Here is a 14,488-nt window from a genome sequence, read left to right as displayed (position 1 = left end):
ACGAAAGGTCCACCTGTGTTAATTTAGTTGACAAAAATATTTTAAACCTGGTACTGGAAATTTTAGTTGACTAAAACAATTAATTTGACTAAAATACGACTAAAACTAAAATGGCTTTTTTGTCAAAAGACTATGACTAAAACAATCCAATTTGGACATCAAAATTAACACTCATCTGCTGGCGTTTTCTAAATCGGCAACACGATTCCATCCCCAGCCTATATTAATAGCACATTAAAGTTAAAAGTGGTTGTAAAGCCTCAAGGTTTTCAATTTAACACATTAAAACCCTCTGTACTGCAGCTCCCCCCAGATCCCCCTTTTTTCTTACCTGAGCCCGATCCGTTCCAGTGATGTGCTTCAGCCGCTGTGCCTCTCCTCACTGGACAAATTAATAGCAGCAGGAGCCATTGGCTCCCGCTGTGATCAATCAAATCCAGTGACATGGGAGCGGCCCATTCCCATTGTCTGTGTCCATGGAACCAGCTGCAGGACTCGGGAGAGAGCACGCATGGGTGCCTCCAGGAAAAGCGGCTTCCTGTGGGGGCTCCAGATGAAGAAGAGGGGCCTGGAGCGCTGGTGGAGCACCCCAGAAGAAGAGGATTGGGGCTGCTCTGTGCAACATGATTGCACAGAGCAGGTGTATTTGTTATTTTTATTAAAAAAAAAAAACACAAGTGTTTATCACCCCTTTAATATTACACTACCACATAAGAATAAGTAGGGGGCATCTACTAAGCTGCTGAAAGAAAAATAAAATAAGAAAAAGGCTTTATTTTTTTCTTAATATTGAATGTTAGTAATATATTCAGGTAATATGTACAATGGCATTACAGCCAATAGACTTAACAGTTTTTGTTTTTATGTTTTAGGCTACATGTACACAGGACGTTTTAAAAAGTCCTTTGAACGCTGGAATTTTACAGCTATGTAAAGGACGTTTAAAACGTCCGTTGTGTCGCATTTGCAGCCGCGTTTAGCGGCATTTAGAGGTCAAAAAATCATTAGCCTTTAAACAGTAAAAACACAAGCGCTAAACGCGGGTGATCGGGTTCGGTCGTGTTTTGCCTTTGAAACGCCGGTAAACACACGTTCTGAACATCCTGAACGCAAATAATTGCCTTCCAAAAAACGACACTAAACTCAACTGCCTCTAAATGACTGTAAACGACCCAGTGTACATGGACAGATAAGATAACATAGAGGAGGGTTCAGGGGCTTCTGAAAGAAACACCCAACTGCTTCTAAACGTCCGCTTACAAGTAGCAGTGTACATGAGGCCTTAGGGTCCTTTCACACGGCCGCTCTGTGTGTCCGCAAATCATCCCATCCGTTTGCGGATGATTTGCGGACATAATGTAAGTGAATGGCACTGCGGATGTCAGCGGAATACCATCCACTGACATCCGATTTTCCTCCTTTCAGTTCTGTTCAGTTTTTTTCGAATGGAACAGAACCCCATTTTTTCATCCGTGTAAAAAACGGAAAGGAAGGAAAATCGGATGTCAGCGGTGTCATCCGCTGACATCCGCAATGCCATATACTTACATTATGTCCGCATATCATCCGCAAACGGATGGGATGATATGCGGGCACACGGAGCGGATGACAGAAATGTCATCCGCTCCGTGAAAAAAAAAAAAAAAAGTCCTGCAGCGGACTTAAGCAGCGGAGCGGCCGTGTGAAAGGACCCTTAGATTTGCACTTCTGTTTGTTTATGAAACTTGATTTTATTTTTAAAGACGTTATATATCACAACGGTTAAATCTGTGTCTGTTACAAATGCCCCGCTAGCAGTCTCAATCTGATTTTTGTTAATCCGAAAACTACAAGGTCCGACAGCCTTTGTGGCTTTCGGCTTCTAGTCTTCAATGAACTACCACGGGGCTACCCAGGGACCCAAAAGCTTTCACAACTCAGATCCCACAGATCGACCAGAAAAAAACTCCTCCCCAATCTTCTCTCAGGTAACCGGTGACATGTACATGTAGGCAAACAAAACCCCACATAATAGTGCAACCCTGCTTTTATTGAATATTGGTCACCAGGAGCACAGCCAATGGTTCTGTTTACATCAATAGTGCCCAGACCACCACCAGCTTGAATGGCATATATATTTGCATCCCCGTAGAATACCAGTTATAGTCTGGGTATTCTGGGGAGTTGTGAAAGCTTTTTGGTTCCTGGGTAGCCCCATGGTAGTTCATTGAGGACTAGAAGCCGACAGCCACAAAGGCTGTCAGACCTTGTAGTTTTCTGATTAACGGGACCTGGGGACTTGGGGTGAGCATTTTTACTTGTAATTCACGTGGTGGAGCACCCAAATATAAAAGAAGAAATCTCTGTGCTGGTGGAAGTTTATAAATGAAGAGCATTCATATTAGCATTGAATTATGGACTGTTATCTATGTTTTTTCACTTACGGCTCTCAAGTATTAAAATATATATATAAAAAGGGACACATATATATGTATATATATATAATATATTCTTTATAGCTGGTCACATATCCATTTATAACACGCACTGGCTAAAAGGGCCTTTCTTTACACGGATACAGTATGGAATTATCACATTCTAACAGCGCCTTACTTTAATCACTTTTATTCTATTTCAGATATATCATCCTTTTTGGGTAATTCACAGTGTGTTATAAAGCCATTTCACACAATATCACAGCTCATGTGACTGACATCTATGTTTCCATCTCTTTATCTATATAATTGTGGTTTAAATCACATTTTACTATATCAATTACTCAAACTTGCAGACTCCTTCCTAGGAAAATATTTGATCTACATTTACAATATATATGATGATAAAAAATACCAAGTTGTTTGTTGTCTGGACTAAAGTCAATAGATGTGACTGCATCTTTATGTCCTCTGAAATGCTGCTGCAGAGCTGGATCTTCCTGGGGGAAAAATACAAATATTGGGATCAGTACACTAGAGTACTAATATTATTAAATGAGCTAAAAAAAAGGTTGCTGGAAAGATGCTGCTAAACTGGTTTATTATAGGACAGAACAGGTAAGAATACATACACACTTAAGGGGCATATTTACTGTATATAGCAGTGAATGTGACATTTACACTGCAGGTGTATTTTGCTGGTGCATATGTCTTAAATTACAGTGATTTAATCACCTGCAGCATGGGTGACGGCAGACCTTTGTGCTGAAGGGGTCTTATCTGAGGGTCCGGAAAAGCTAGCTCTAGGTTTACCGGACTAAGGATGCATGGAACCGCCCGGGGAGGATTTGAAAGACCTATTTCCCTTATTCTCCATCCCAGAAGCACGCTTTTTAATTTGCTGGATGGATGTGGGGGTGTGATATTAAGCCCCCTGGATGGGCCGCGTCCACAGCGGAATCAGGCCCAGATGAGACAGACTGAGCAGGGAAAGGCGTGGGGCACTTCCTCCTGGGCCCTTGCCCACACGCCACTTCCACCGGGACACTAAGGACTGCAGGACCACCATCAGTGCAACCTTGGGAAGCTTGGGTTCTGAGGGACCTGCCACTTTCATAGGGGGTCAGTGGGGGAGATGTGACTCTGAGGCTCCATAAGGAAAGGAAGACCTTGCAGTACAAAAACGATCTTTTGGCACCATTAACCACTTAAGCCCCGGAGGATTTGGCTGCCCAAAGACCAGGCCCTATTTTGCGATTCGGCACTGCGTGACTTTAACGGACAATTGCCCGGTCGTGCGACGCTGTACCCAAATTAAATTGAAATCCTTTTTTTCCCACAAACAGAGCTTTCTTTTGGTGGTATTTGATCACCTGTGCGATTTTTACTTTTTGCGCTATAAACAAAAAAAGAGCAACAATTTTGAAAAAATAATAATATTTTTCACATTTTTTTATATGAAATTCCCCAAAAAAAAAATGTAAAAATCTAAATTTTTTAACATTTTAGGCCAATTTGTTTTCTGCTACATATGTTTGGTAAAGAAAATCGCAATAAGCGTATTTTGATTGGTTTGCGCAAAAGTTATTGCGTTTACTAACTAAGGGAAAGATTTATGTCATTTTTATTGTTTTTATTTTTAACGAGTAATGTCGGTGATTTGCGATTTTTTTTTTTTGCCGAACTGCGACATTGCGACGGACAGATCGGACCCTTGACTGACATTTTTGACACTTTTGGGGGTACCAGTGACATTACTACAGTAATCAGTGCTATACATATGCACTGTTACTGTAAAAATGACACTGGCAGGGAAGGGGTTAACTTTATTGGTAATGCAGGGGTTAAGTGCGTCCCTAGGGGCGTGCTTCTAACTGTAAAGGGGTGTAACTAGTGATGTAACCACAGAGACATACGATCCTACATAGCAGGATTGTATGATCTCTGCAGTTAGATCAGGGAGAATGACAGGTGGCTTTGTTTACATCAGCCGCCTGCCTTTCTCCCTCTCCACTGGGAGATCGCGAGTGACCGCGCGGACATGTTAGGGAATGAGCGGGGGCTCGCCCCCTAGAGGCTCTCAGGCTAGCAACGTAGTACTACGTCACTTTACCAGTATGGGGCTGACTGCCGCAGTAAATATACTGTGGGCGGTCGGCAATATACTGTGGGCGGTCAGCAGAGAGAGAGAGAGAGAGAGAGAGATACAACAAGGACCCCCAAGGACTCACCCTACCGATCAGAGGAGCGCCGAGAATTCTGGCCCATCCCTGTTAATACTGTAAATATAATGTTTTTTTTTTTTATAGGAAAAAAAAAAAAAAACTTTACAATCACTTGCCAAAATCTCACCCGTTCACATCTACGCAATTGTACATGCGGTTTGAACTGTCAAGTCGCAGCTTATTGTTGGTAACGGCACTGTCCCAATTGGTGCGACGTTGACTATGCGGCGCAGCACCGATTTCCAAAAGTATGTACTGCACTACTTTTGGCGACTTCAGGGGCAATTCCAAAAGACATGACATCTGTGCAGGTTCATTAAATTCACACCAGAACTCGCACTGAAATGCGGGTTTTAAATCCGAACTCGCACCATTTCATATCCGCTTTTAGTGTGAACGTACCCAAAGTGTAGGTTCACAGAGGGTGGGTTCAGCTTAACTCGCAGGATTTAAAACCAGCATTTTCAGTCCAACTTCGGGAGGCGATTTGGCAGACATCGGTGTGGGTTTCTGCACAGGTGTCTATTGAAATAGCCGCCTGAGGATGCCAATATTGCAGGAACTACTTTTGGTAAACGGTGCGGCACCGGAAAGTCGGCATCACACCAGTTGGGACAGTGCCATTGCCCACAATAGGCTGCAATTTGAACTGTTAAATCGGCCCAATGTGAACGTGGGCTAAAACGTAGAAGCTGACTGGTTACTATGCACAACTGCATTAGACTCTGTGTGCACCACATTTAGTACATCTCCCCCAGTGTTCCTGATATTACAGGACTAGGCTGGGACACTGCCACCCAGCTAATCTAAATAGACTGAAATCTGTATACGAACAGCACTGCCAGCTAGGGTTGCCACCTCATCTCTTTAACCACTTGCCGACCGCCGCACGACTATATACGGCGGCGGTAAGCCCCTCCTGGGCAAAGTGACGTACCGGTACCTTACTCGCCCACGAGCCTCTAGAGGGCGGGCATGCTCCCCGCCCCCACGCGAGTGACCGGCGGCGTGCTCCCGCCCCCGCGCGAGTGACCAGCGGCTCCGATGTCCGCCGGTCACTCGTGTTCTCCCGCTGGAGACAAATTGACAATTTTGACAAATTTCCTCTAGTTTGTAGACGCAATAACTTTTGCGCAAACCAATTAATATACACTTATTAGGATTTTTTTTTTGTTTACAAAAAGTATGTAGCAGTAAGCATATGTGCCTAAAATGATGAAAAAAAAAAATATTTTTAATTTTTTTTTTTAACCACTTGCCGACTGCCGCACGACTATTTATGTCGGCAGTCAGCCCCTCACAGGCAGAGTGACGTAGATCTACGTCGCTAGCCTGTGAGGGTCTAGGGAGCGAGCATGCGCCCCCGGAGGCACACTCCCGCTCCCACGCGGTCACGGACCCCCCCGCGCGTGTGACCGCCGGACCCGATGTTCGCCGGTCACTCTGTGATCGTCGGGTGGAGAGGGAGAAAGGCAGGCGGCTGATGTAATCAAAGTTGCCTGTCATTCTCCCCTGTGTAGAAATAGTGATCATATGGTTCTACTATGTAGGACCGTTAATCACTGTTCCTACACCTCAAGCCACAGCCAATCACGGTTAGAATCACGCCCCTAGGGACACACATAACTCCTCCCTCTCAAAAAAAGTTAACCCCTTCACTGCCAGTGTAATTTTACAGTAACAGTGCATATGTATAGCACTGATTACTGTAGTAATGTCACTGGTAACCCCAAAGGTGTAAAAAATGTCAAGGGTCTGATCTGTCCTCCACAATGTCGCAGTGCCGCAAAGAAAATCCCAGATTGCCGCCATTACGCCTTGAAAAAAAAACAACAAAAATCTTTCCCTTTGTTAGTAAATGCGATAACTTTTGCGCAAACCAATCAAAATACGCTTTTTGCGTTTTTTTTTTTTACCAAACATATGTAGCATGAAACAAATTGGCCGAAAATGTTAAAAAATTTTGATTTTTACATTTTTTTGGGGGGAATTTCATATAAAAAAATGTGAAAAATATTGTTATTTTTGCAAAATTGTCGCTCTTTTTTTGTTTATAGCGCATGATCAAAAAAATCGCACAGGTGATCAAATACCACCAAAAGAAAGCCTTGTTTGTGGGAAAAAAAGGACGTCAATTTCATTTGGGTACAACGTTGCACGACCGCGCAATTGTCCATTAAAGTCACGCAGTGCCGAATCGCAAAATAGGCCCTGGTCAGGAAGGGGGTAAAATCTTTCGGGGCTTAAGTGGTTAAGAGGAATGTTTTATAGCAGAAGGTAAAAAAAAATAGTTTTTTTTTTTTTTTCAGAATTGTCGCTCTTTTTTTTTATAATGCCAAAAATAAAAATCGCAGAGGTGATCAAACACCACTAAAAGAAAACTCTATGTGTGGGGAAAAAAAAGGACACCTATTTTATTTGGGTACAGCGTTGCATGACCGCAAAATTGTCAAAGTAACGTAGTGCCGTATCGCAAAAAATGTCCTGGTCGTGAAGGGGGGTAAACCTTCCGGTCTAAAAGTGGTAAGGGAGTAATTAAACTTACTTAGTGCCTTATATTAGCCTCAGAACCTGTGTAATTATTATGTGTCCTGGTTTAAAAGGTGGTAACCCCACTGTCAGACAGGAACTAACTGTACCAGGAGTCCTTTCCATGCAGTCACCGGTCCATTGTCCGGGAGTAGTCTATGACACCCTACAGGTTTCTCTCATATGGAAACACAGCGCCCCCAGGCGTAAACAATCATGTTATGTCTGAAGGCCGACTGACAAGGTCTCACCAGAACAGACGCCATGGAGCCCAAAAGCGCCACATTCAAATCTCCGTCACAACAACCTTCGCGTCACATGACCGGGTTGGGAGGTGACGTTCTCTACCATGTGATTGTAGAGCGCCAATAAGAAAACTGCATCGGGACTATTGGAAGAAGTTGCGCTCATTGGTCAGGCTGGGTTACGGGGGCGGTGTTTATAAGAACAGCACAGAGAGGTGTATCTGAGAAGAGCGGATGAGGTATGATTCATGTGTATGTATGGAGAGTCATTTCCAAACGCGGACACCAGTGGAAGAGAACAAACGCTTGACTCGCTGGTCACGGGACGTATCGGAGGCGCAAATACTATCTGAAAGCACGATGCTAGTGGCCATCTTTGTTTGCCCTCAGCATAAGCCACACCTCCCCACTTTTTGAGACTGGAATGAGGGACGCCAATAAGCAAAAGTATGCAGGCATAGGACACACCCTTTGCCACGCCCACTTAACTTGTTCCCACCCAGGTCATTTCTGACATTTCTATCTTGTAAAAATCAGTATTTTTTTTTTTGCTAGAAAATGACTCAGAACCCCCAAACATTATACATGCTTTTTTTTTTTTTTTTAAGCAGAGACCCTAGAGAATAAAATGATGATCGTTGCAATTTGTTATGCAACACAGTATTTTTAGGGAAAAATATACCCAGTTCAGCTCCAGAGCAATTGTTTTTTTTTTTTTTTTGCTAGAAAATGACTCAGAACCCCCAAACATTATATATGCTTTTTTCTTTTTTTTAGCAGAGACCCTAGAGAATAAAATGATGATCGTTGCAATTTGTTATGCAACACAGTATTTGCGCAGCAATTTTTTTTAGGGAAAAATATACCCAGTTCAGCTCCAGAGCAATTTTTTTTTTTTTTGCATACATGTAAAAAATCTTAATTTGTGGCAATAAAATTACTTACACACCCAGAACATTTTATATTTTCTGTTCTTTTTCTATTTTTGTGTCACGTGATTATTGTGCAGCTGTTTATTAAATGCAAATTGTCAGAAACACAAAATGTAATAAAATGCAAAAAAAAAAACCCTATAATACCCATTTTTGGACAAAAAAATATAAAAGATGAGGTTGCATAGAGTAAATACATACCAAACATCTTATGACTTAAAAATGTGTGCGCCTGCGATATTGCCAAAAACTATAATGCCCACAAATCACCATGAGCGACGCTTTAAAGCCTTCACAGCTCATCATTTTAGAGTTAACTAGGAGCTCCTGTGCTAGAATTATTGCTCTTGCTCTGACATTCGCGGTGATATAGTACACATGTGGTGCGACCGAGGGTTTACATACACATGCACACTCTGGACTTGTGTTTGCTCAGGTGTTGCAGGGCAACGGGGGTTTTGGCAATTTTTTTTTTTTTCATTGTAATATATTTTATTATAATTTTATTTTTTTAAACTTTTTTATTTATTTTTACTTGTTTGCTATTGCAAGGGGTTAAGTCCCGGTTCACACTAGGGCGACCTGGTCGCCTCACAGGTCGCCACAGGTCGCCTCCCATAGGGAAGCTGCGGACCCGTTCTAATAGGAGCGACACAAGTCGCTCCGACCTAGAAAAAGGGTCCGGAGCTTCTTTGGGGCGACCAGGAGGCGACCGCCATAGACTTCAATGTTATGAAGTCCGTGGCGGCCGCTCCGAGGTCGCGGCGTGCTGCTCGCACCGCGACCTCGGAGGTCGCCACCCGAAGTCGGATCACGTGCATGTGAACGGGGCCTAAGACCCCATTCACACTAGCGCGACTTGGTCGCCTGACAAGTCGCGGTGGGTCGCTCGCCATTGATTAGCACAGGACCCGTTCTAATAGGAGCGACACAAGTCGCTCCGACTTAGAAAAAGTGTCCTGTACTACTTTGGGGCGACCTGGAGGCAACTTGCATTGACTTCAATGATATGAAGTCCGTGCAAGTCGCGCCAAGGTCGCGGTGCACAGCGTGCACTTCATAGGTCGCCCCATGAAGTCGTGTTGCCCCTGTCTGAACGGGGTCTAATAAACACACATAATAGCATTGGGCAGGTGACAGGTACTCTTTATGGAGACATTAAGGGTCTAATAGACCCCAATGTCTCCCCTGCTCTTCACACCATCTAACAAAGCTCAGATCGGCTCGGTTAGATGTGTCCCCTGACTGTACTGGCCAGGAAATGGTGCATCTGAAACTGGAAGTGACTCGGTCTCAATGCACTCTCTCTCTCCTAGCCGGCAGCTGTGTTCCCAGGCACCGGTAATAGCGGGAGAGCCCAGTAACTACAGGAGGAGGGGGCTGTCAGCAGGAGGGGGAGGAGTCACCGCACTGCTGGCTCTGTGAAAGCTATGGAGCCACCACATCACTTTCCCTTTGAAGTCAGCTGAACAAAACCCACACAAGCTGATGGCTGCTACTGCTTGTGATTTAAGATTCAAGTACGTCCAAAGAGCTGAAGTGTGTACACATGAATTTTAATGCAAAAAACATAATAGATAACCCATTTTTTTTGTAAGATCTAAAAGATGAAGTTGCGTAAATAGATACCTAACATGTTACGCTTTAAAATTGCACACACCTATGGAATGGGGCCAAACTACAGTATGTAAAGGAGTTGTAAGGACAGAAGGTTTTATATCCTAATGCATTCTATGCCTTCTGTGTGCAGCAGCTTCCCCAGCCCCTCCTATTACCTGTGCCCCATCTCTGTCCAGCGATGTCCACGAGCCCCTCAGCCATTCAGGACCCTCCCTCCTGATTGGCTGAAATAAAGCTGTGGAAGCCAATCAAAAGGGGAGAGGAGGTGGGGTCGAACCGCACCTCTGTGTCTAAATGGACACACGGAGCTGCAGCTTGGCTCGGGTGCCCCCATAGCAAGCTGCTTGCTGTGGGGGCACTCAACAGGAGGGAGGGGCCATGAGCAATGAAGAGGGAACTGAGAAGAGGAGGATCTGGGCTACTCTGTGCAAAACCAACTGCACAGAGGAGGTAAGTATAACATATTTGTTATTTAAAAAAAAAAAAGACTTTATAATCACTTTAAAAATCTTCATAGGCAACACTTTAAACATTTTAACAGGTTACCAGCTAAGAGGACCAGTTACAGAGGAGATCTAGCACTAGAATTATTGCTTTTGCTCTAACATTCATGGCGATACCTCACATGTGTGAACACGGTTTACATATGCGGGCACAACCTACGTATGTGTTTGCTTCTGCGTGCGAGTATGAGGGGACGAGGCGCTTTAAAACTTTTTTTTATTCATTATTTATTTTATTTTTACACTGTCCTTTTATTTATTTAAATTTTTTTGATCACTTTTATTCCTATCACAAGAAATGTAAACATCCCTTGTGATAGAAGATAGAGATTGGGGGTCCATAAGACCACAGATATCTCCTTTACTTTGGAAAGCATGAGATCAAAAAAAAAAAAAAACATTGATCTCTGGTTTCTAGGTTAGAAAAAAAGGCAGTGTTTACATCTTCCGAAGCCGGAAGTGTTGTTATTACAACGCTTCTGTCCTCCCCATGGTCATAGAGATGGCCGGGGACCATCCAGTCTTCAGCTAGCTCTGTGTTAAACTAGTGCCACCACAGGATCAGATCTCCGGCTTCCCAATCACACGGGACAGCCCAAAGAGGCACTGGCGGGGGAGGGGGGTGTGTCCCCTCCTGCTGCCTGTAAAAGCAATCCAGCTGCTAATAAGCCACTAGGATGGCTTTTACATTGCAGGGAATGGCTGGCTGAAAAAAAAAAAGATTTTTGGATGATGCCTGTAGCTGCAGGCATTATCCAGATATCTCCACCTAAAGTCCACGGCGTCAAATGACGTCATGTGGGCGGGAAAAGGTTAAAGGAGAATTATGGGGGAAAAAAATGATTAATGAAACCCACAAGTGCTCAGGGGGTCGTGGTTTGATGGCGGACCTGGCAGAGAACTGATCTTCGAGCCTTTTGCTCCATCCATCCAGGTGTCCTGCACTTCCTTTGCCTCCTCCAGTGCCGGGACACTGCTCCTCCACCCCTGCTCTGCCTACCCGCTGCTGGCATGGTAAAGATAGGACAGAAAAACCAACCTACCCCTGCTGAGAAACTTGCCGGGTTCTGTTGGCAACATGGTGCTGGCTTCCACGAGGCTTCAACATCTCTGCAGTTGCCATCTGATCTGCAAGCCTTCTCCTCCTCCTCTCCTGCTCTTCAACCTGTGGATGCCGCTGACACTCTGTAATCAGATTTACTTCTACCCTGACTTCTCGACGGAGGTACAGAAGCAGCGAGCCTACTACCCTGATAGTAAAACACGGCCCAAGGCCTACAATACTCCATGTTTTATCCAGCCAAGCTTCGGGTCATCTTGGCGGGCAAGGTGATATTCTTCAAAACCTCTTGTAAGGCACGTAATGGCTGAATGAGTCCTTCTGACTTCCTGCATAAGTTGGCTGTTCCTGATTCCTTTGCTGAGTATACCACTTTTTTCTTATTATTGAACTGTTGTGATGACCCTAGATCCCGGGGTCTCAGCGGCCCCTGCCCCCTTTTTCTGGTATCCTTGTGTCTACTGCCCTGTTTTCATTGTGCTAGTTAGGGGGGTTGCACTCCCCATAATTGCCAACTTATCTACACTACTCCAACTCTGCAGCCTGATGCTCTTGCTTATACTGCCACCTCTCTGCCCATCCCATAACTAACTCATTGTGGCACGCTGGAACTTTGTGACCGAATGCTGCCTTTATTTTCTATGCTTCCATTCTGTTGTTTTAGAAAGGACTACTTAACTTTTGACTGGCCTTTGCTACCCCCCCCCCCCCTCCCCATCCCAAGTTTAATTTCTTGTCTATTTATTGTTTTGGTATTATATGCTCTATGTGATTGGGATGGATGAGCAGGGTGGGACAGAATGGGCTTTTTCTATTGTTTGTATGTCTAGAGTTTAGATACTTTTTGTTTCTCATGCTATGCATTATATGTTGCTTGGAAACTACCTCCTTATTGTATGTGGTACACCTTTTTACTGTTTTGTATCCTGCATTCATAGGTCTTTATGTAAACAAGGTCTCTATCTTAAATTGTATTCTGGAATGTCAGAGGCCTTGGTACTCCACATAAGCGCTCCCTGGTTTTCTCCTTCCTTAAAACCACTTAAGCCCCGGAAGATTTTACCCCCTTCCTGACCAGGGCCTATTTTGCGATTCGGCACTGCGTGACTTTAACGGACAATTGCGCGGTCGTGCGACGTTGTACCCAAATGAAATTGACGTCCTTTTTTTTTCCCACAAACAGAGCTTTCTTTTGGTGGTATTTGGTCACCTGTGCGATTTTTTGATCATGCGCTATAAACAAAAAAAGAGCGACAGTTTTGCAAAAATAACAATATTTTTCACATTTTTTATAGGAAATTCCCCTAAAAAAATGTAAAAATCAAAATTTTTTAACATTTTAGGCCAATTTGTTTTCTGCTACATATATGTGGTAAAAAAAAATCGCAAAAAGCGTAATTTGATTGGTTTGCACAAAAGTTATTGCGTTTACTAACTAAGGGAATGATTTTTGATGTTTTTTTTTTTAAACGAGTAATGGCGGCGATCTGCGATTTTTTTTTTTTTTTTTTGCGGGACTGCGACATTGCGGCAGACAGATCGACCCTTGACTGACATTTTTGACACTTTTGGGGGTACCAGTGACATTACTACAGTAATCAGTGCTATACATATGCACTGTTACTATAAAAATGACACTGGCAGGGAAGGGGTTAACTTTATTTGAGAAGGAGGGGTTAAGTGTGTCCCTAGGGGCGTGCTTCTTACTGTTATTGGATGTGGCTGTTTGTGTAACTACAGAGAAATACGAACCGTATGATCTCTGCACTTACACAGGGGAGAATGACAGGCGATTTTGTTTACATTAGCCGCCTGCCTTTCTCCCGCTGTACCGGACGATCGCGAGTGAGCGGCGGACATGGGGGGGGGGGGGTCCGTGAACGAGCGGGGGCGGGAGCGCGCCTCCGGCGGCGTGCGCTCGCCCCCTAGAGCCTCACAGGCTAGTGACGTAGTACTACGTGACTTTGCCTGTGAGGGGCTGACTGCCGACGTAAATAGTCGTGCGGCGGTTGGCAAGAGGTTAAGAAATATAAGCCACACTTTATTTGCCTCAAGGAGACTCCTCTTACAGGCACTAGAATTTTAGCCCTTAACAAATTCTGGATAGCTAAATCATTTCATGCCACCCATATTTCATATTTAAGAGGGGTCTCCATTTTAATAACTAAGTTTCTTTCTGCTGAAGTCCTGACTCTGGGCATCCTCAAAGTCCGACTGTCCCCTGTTGTGACCACTATTTTACTTCTGCAGCCCTCAATTGGATTGGCGCACATCCCCTAATCCTTATATACGGACATTGAGGGGACTCTCTGGCTACAGACCAACACAGTGTTGCATACCTGCCATTTCCCTAGCATCCACACCTGTGGCACGGTCCAGCATACATACCCTCCATTTCTCCTTTTCATTGGGCAAATATATTGTGTGCACCACACTGGGTCTTCACCTTGATGCCGGCCCACAAGTCCAAGGGATCATGAGCTCTTAGCACTACATTTATGAGGTCCTCTCACACCACCATTCAGGGCAAACAGCCTACTAGGTATGTTGATGCCTGTCTGGTCCTGTGATATCTATTCATGTGGTGAATCCCCAACTTCTATGTGCATTCATGTATTTTTATGGTTTTAATGTGTTGTTGTGTAGTGTCTACTTTGCCACCCCGATTTTTCTATCTGTGTTCATGTGTTTTCAAGGCATACGTGCCTAATAAAATTCATTGGTTATTTTTCATACCACATTGTCTGGAGTGCCCTTAGTTGGTCTCTTTGTTTGAGATTGCCAGACCCTAGCCTGTCAACTCAACAACCCCCTTTTCCTTATATGACATTGTCTGACCAACGGTCACCATCCATGACATGTTTTAATATATTGCATTAGTACAGGGTTAATTTTCCTTCCAAAACCTTTTGAGTGGGTCCCCTGTTTAGGCCTATTTTGGAACACAAACCTCTGCCCCC

The 14,488-nt window shown here is 44.1% G+C and overlaps 1 protein-coding gene across 2 annotated transcripts in view; it reads right to left on the bottom strand.

The window, feature by feature from the left end:
• POC1B (POC1 centriolar protein B) overlaps window positions 1–7,480 on the bottom strand; it is a 308,058-nt gene extending 300,578 nt beyond the window's left edge. The window contains exons 1-2 of one of the 2 annotated variants that reach the window (XM_082252686.1): window positions 7,420–7,474; window positions 2,830–2,914 (exon numbers count right to left, since the gene is read on the bottom strand). In XM_082252686.1, the coding sequence (XP_082108812.1) occupies window positions 2,830–2,914; window positions 7,420–7,434 (100 nt within the window). In that variant the 5' untranslated portion in view covers window positions 7,435–7,474. Of the gene's footprint in view, window positions 1–2,829; window positions 2,915–7,419 lie in introns of both variants that reach the window. The other variant, XM_082252687.1, reaches the window with a different exon arrangement.
• Window positions 7,481–14,488: the final 7,008 nt, after the last annotated feature.

The sequence above is a fragment of the Pelophylax lessonae genome (assembly GCF_965119305.1).
Source record: "Pelophylax lessonae genome assembly, chromosome: 4".
In the NCBI taxonomy this organism is placed as follows: Eukaryota; Metazoa; Chordata; class Amphibia; order Anura; family Ranidae; genus Pelophylax; species Pelophylax lessonae.
The sequence above is the reverse complement of the archived record's forward strand: the minus strand, read 5'-3'. Positions and strand labels throughout refer to the sequence as shown.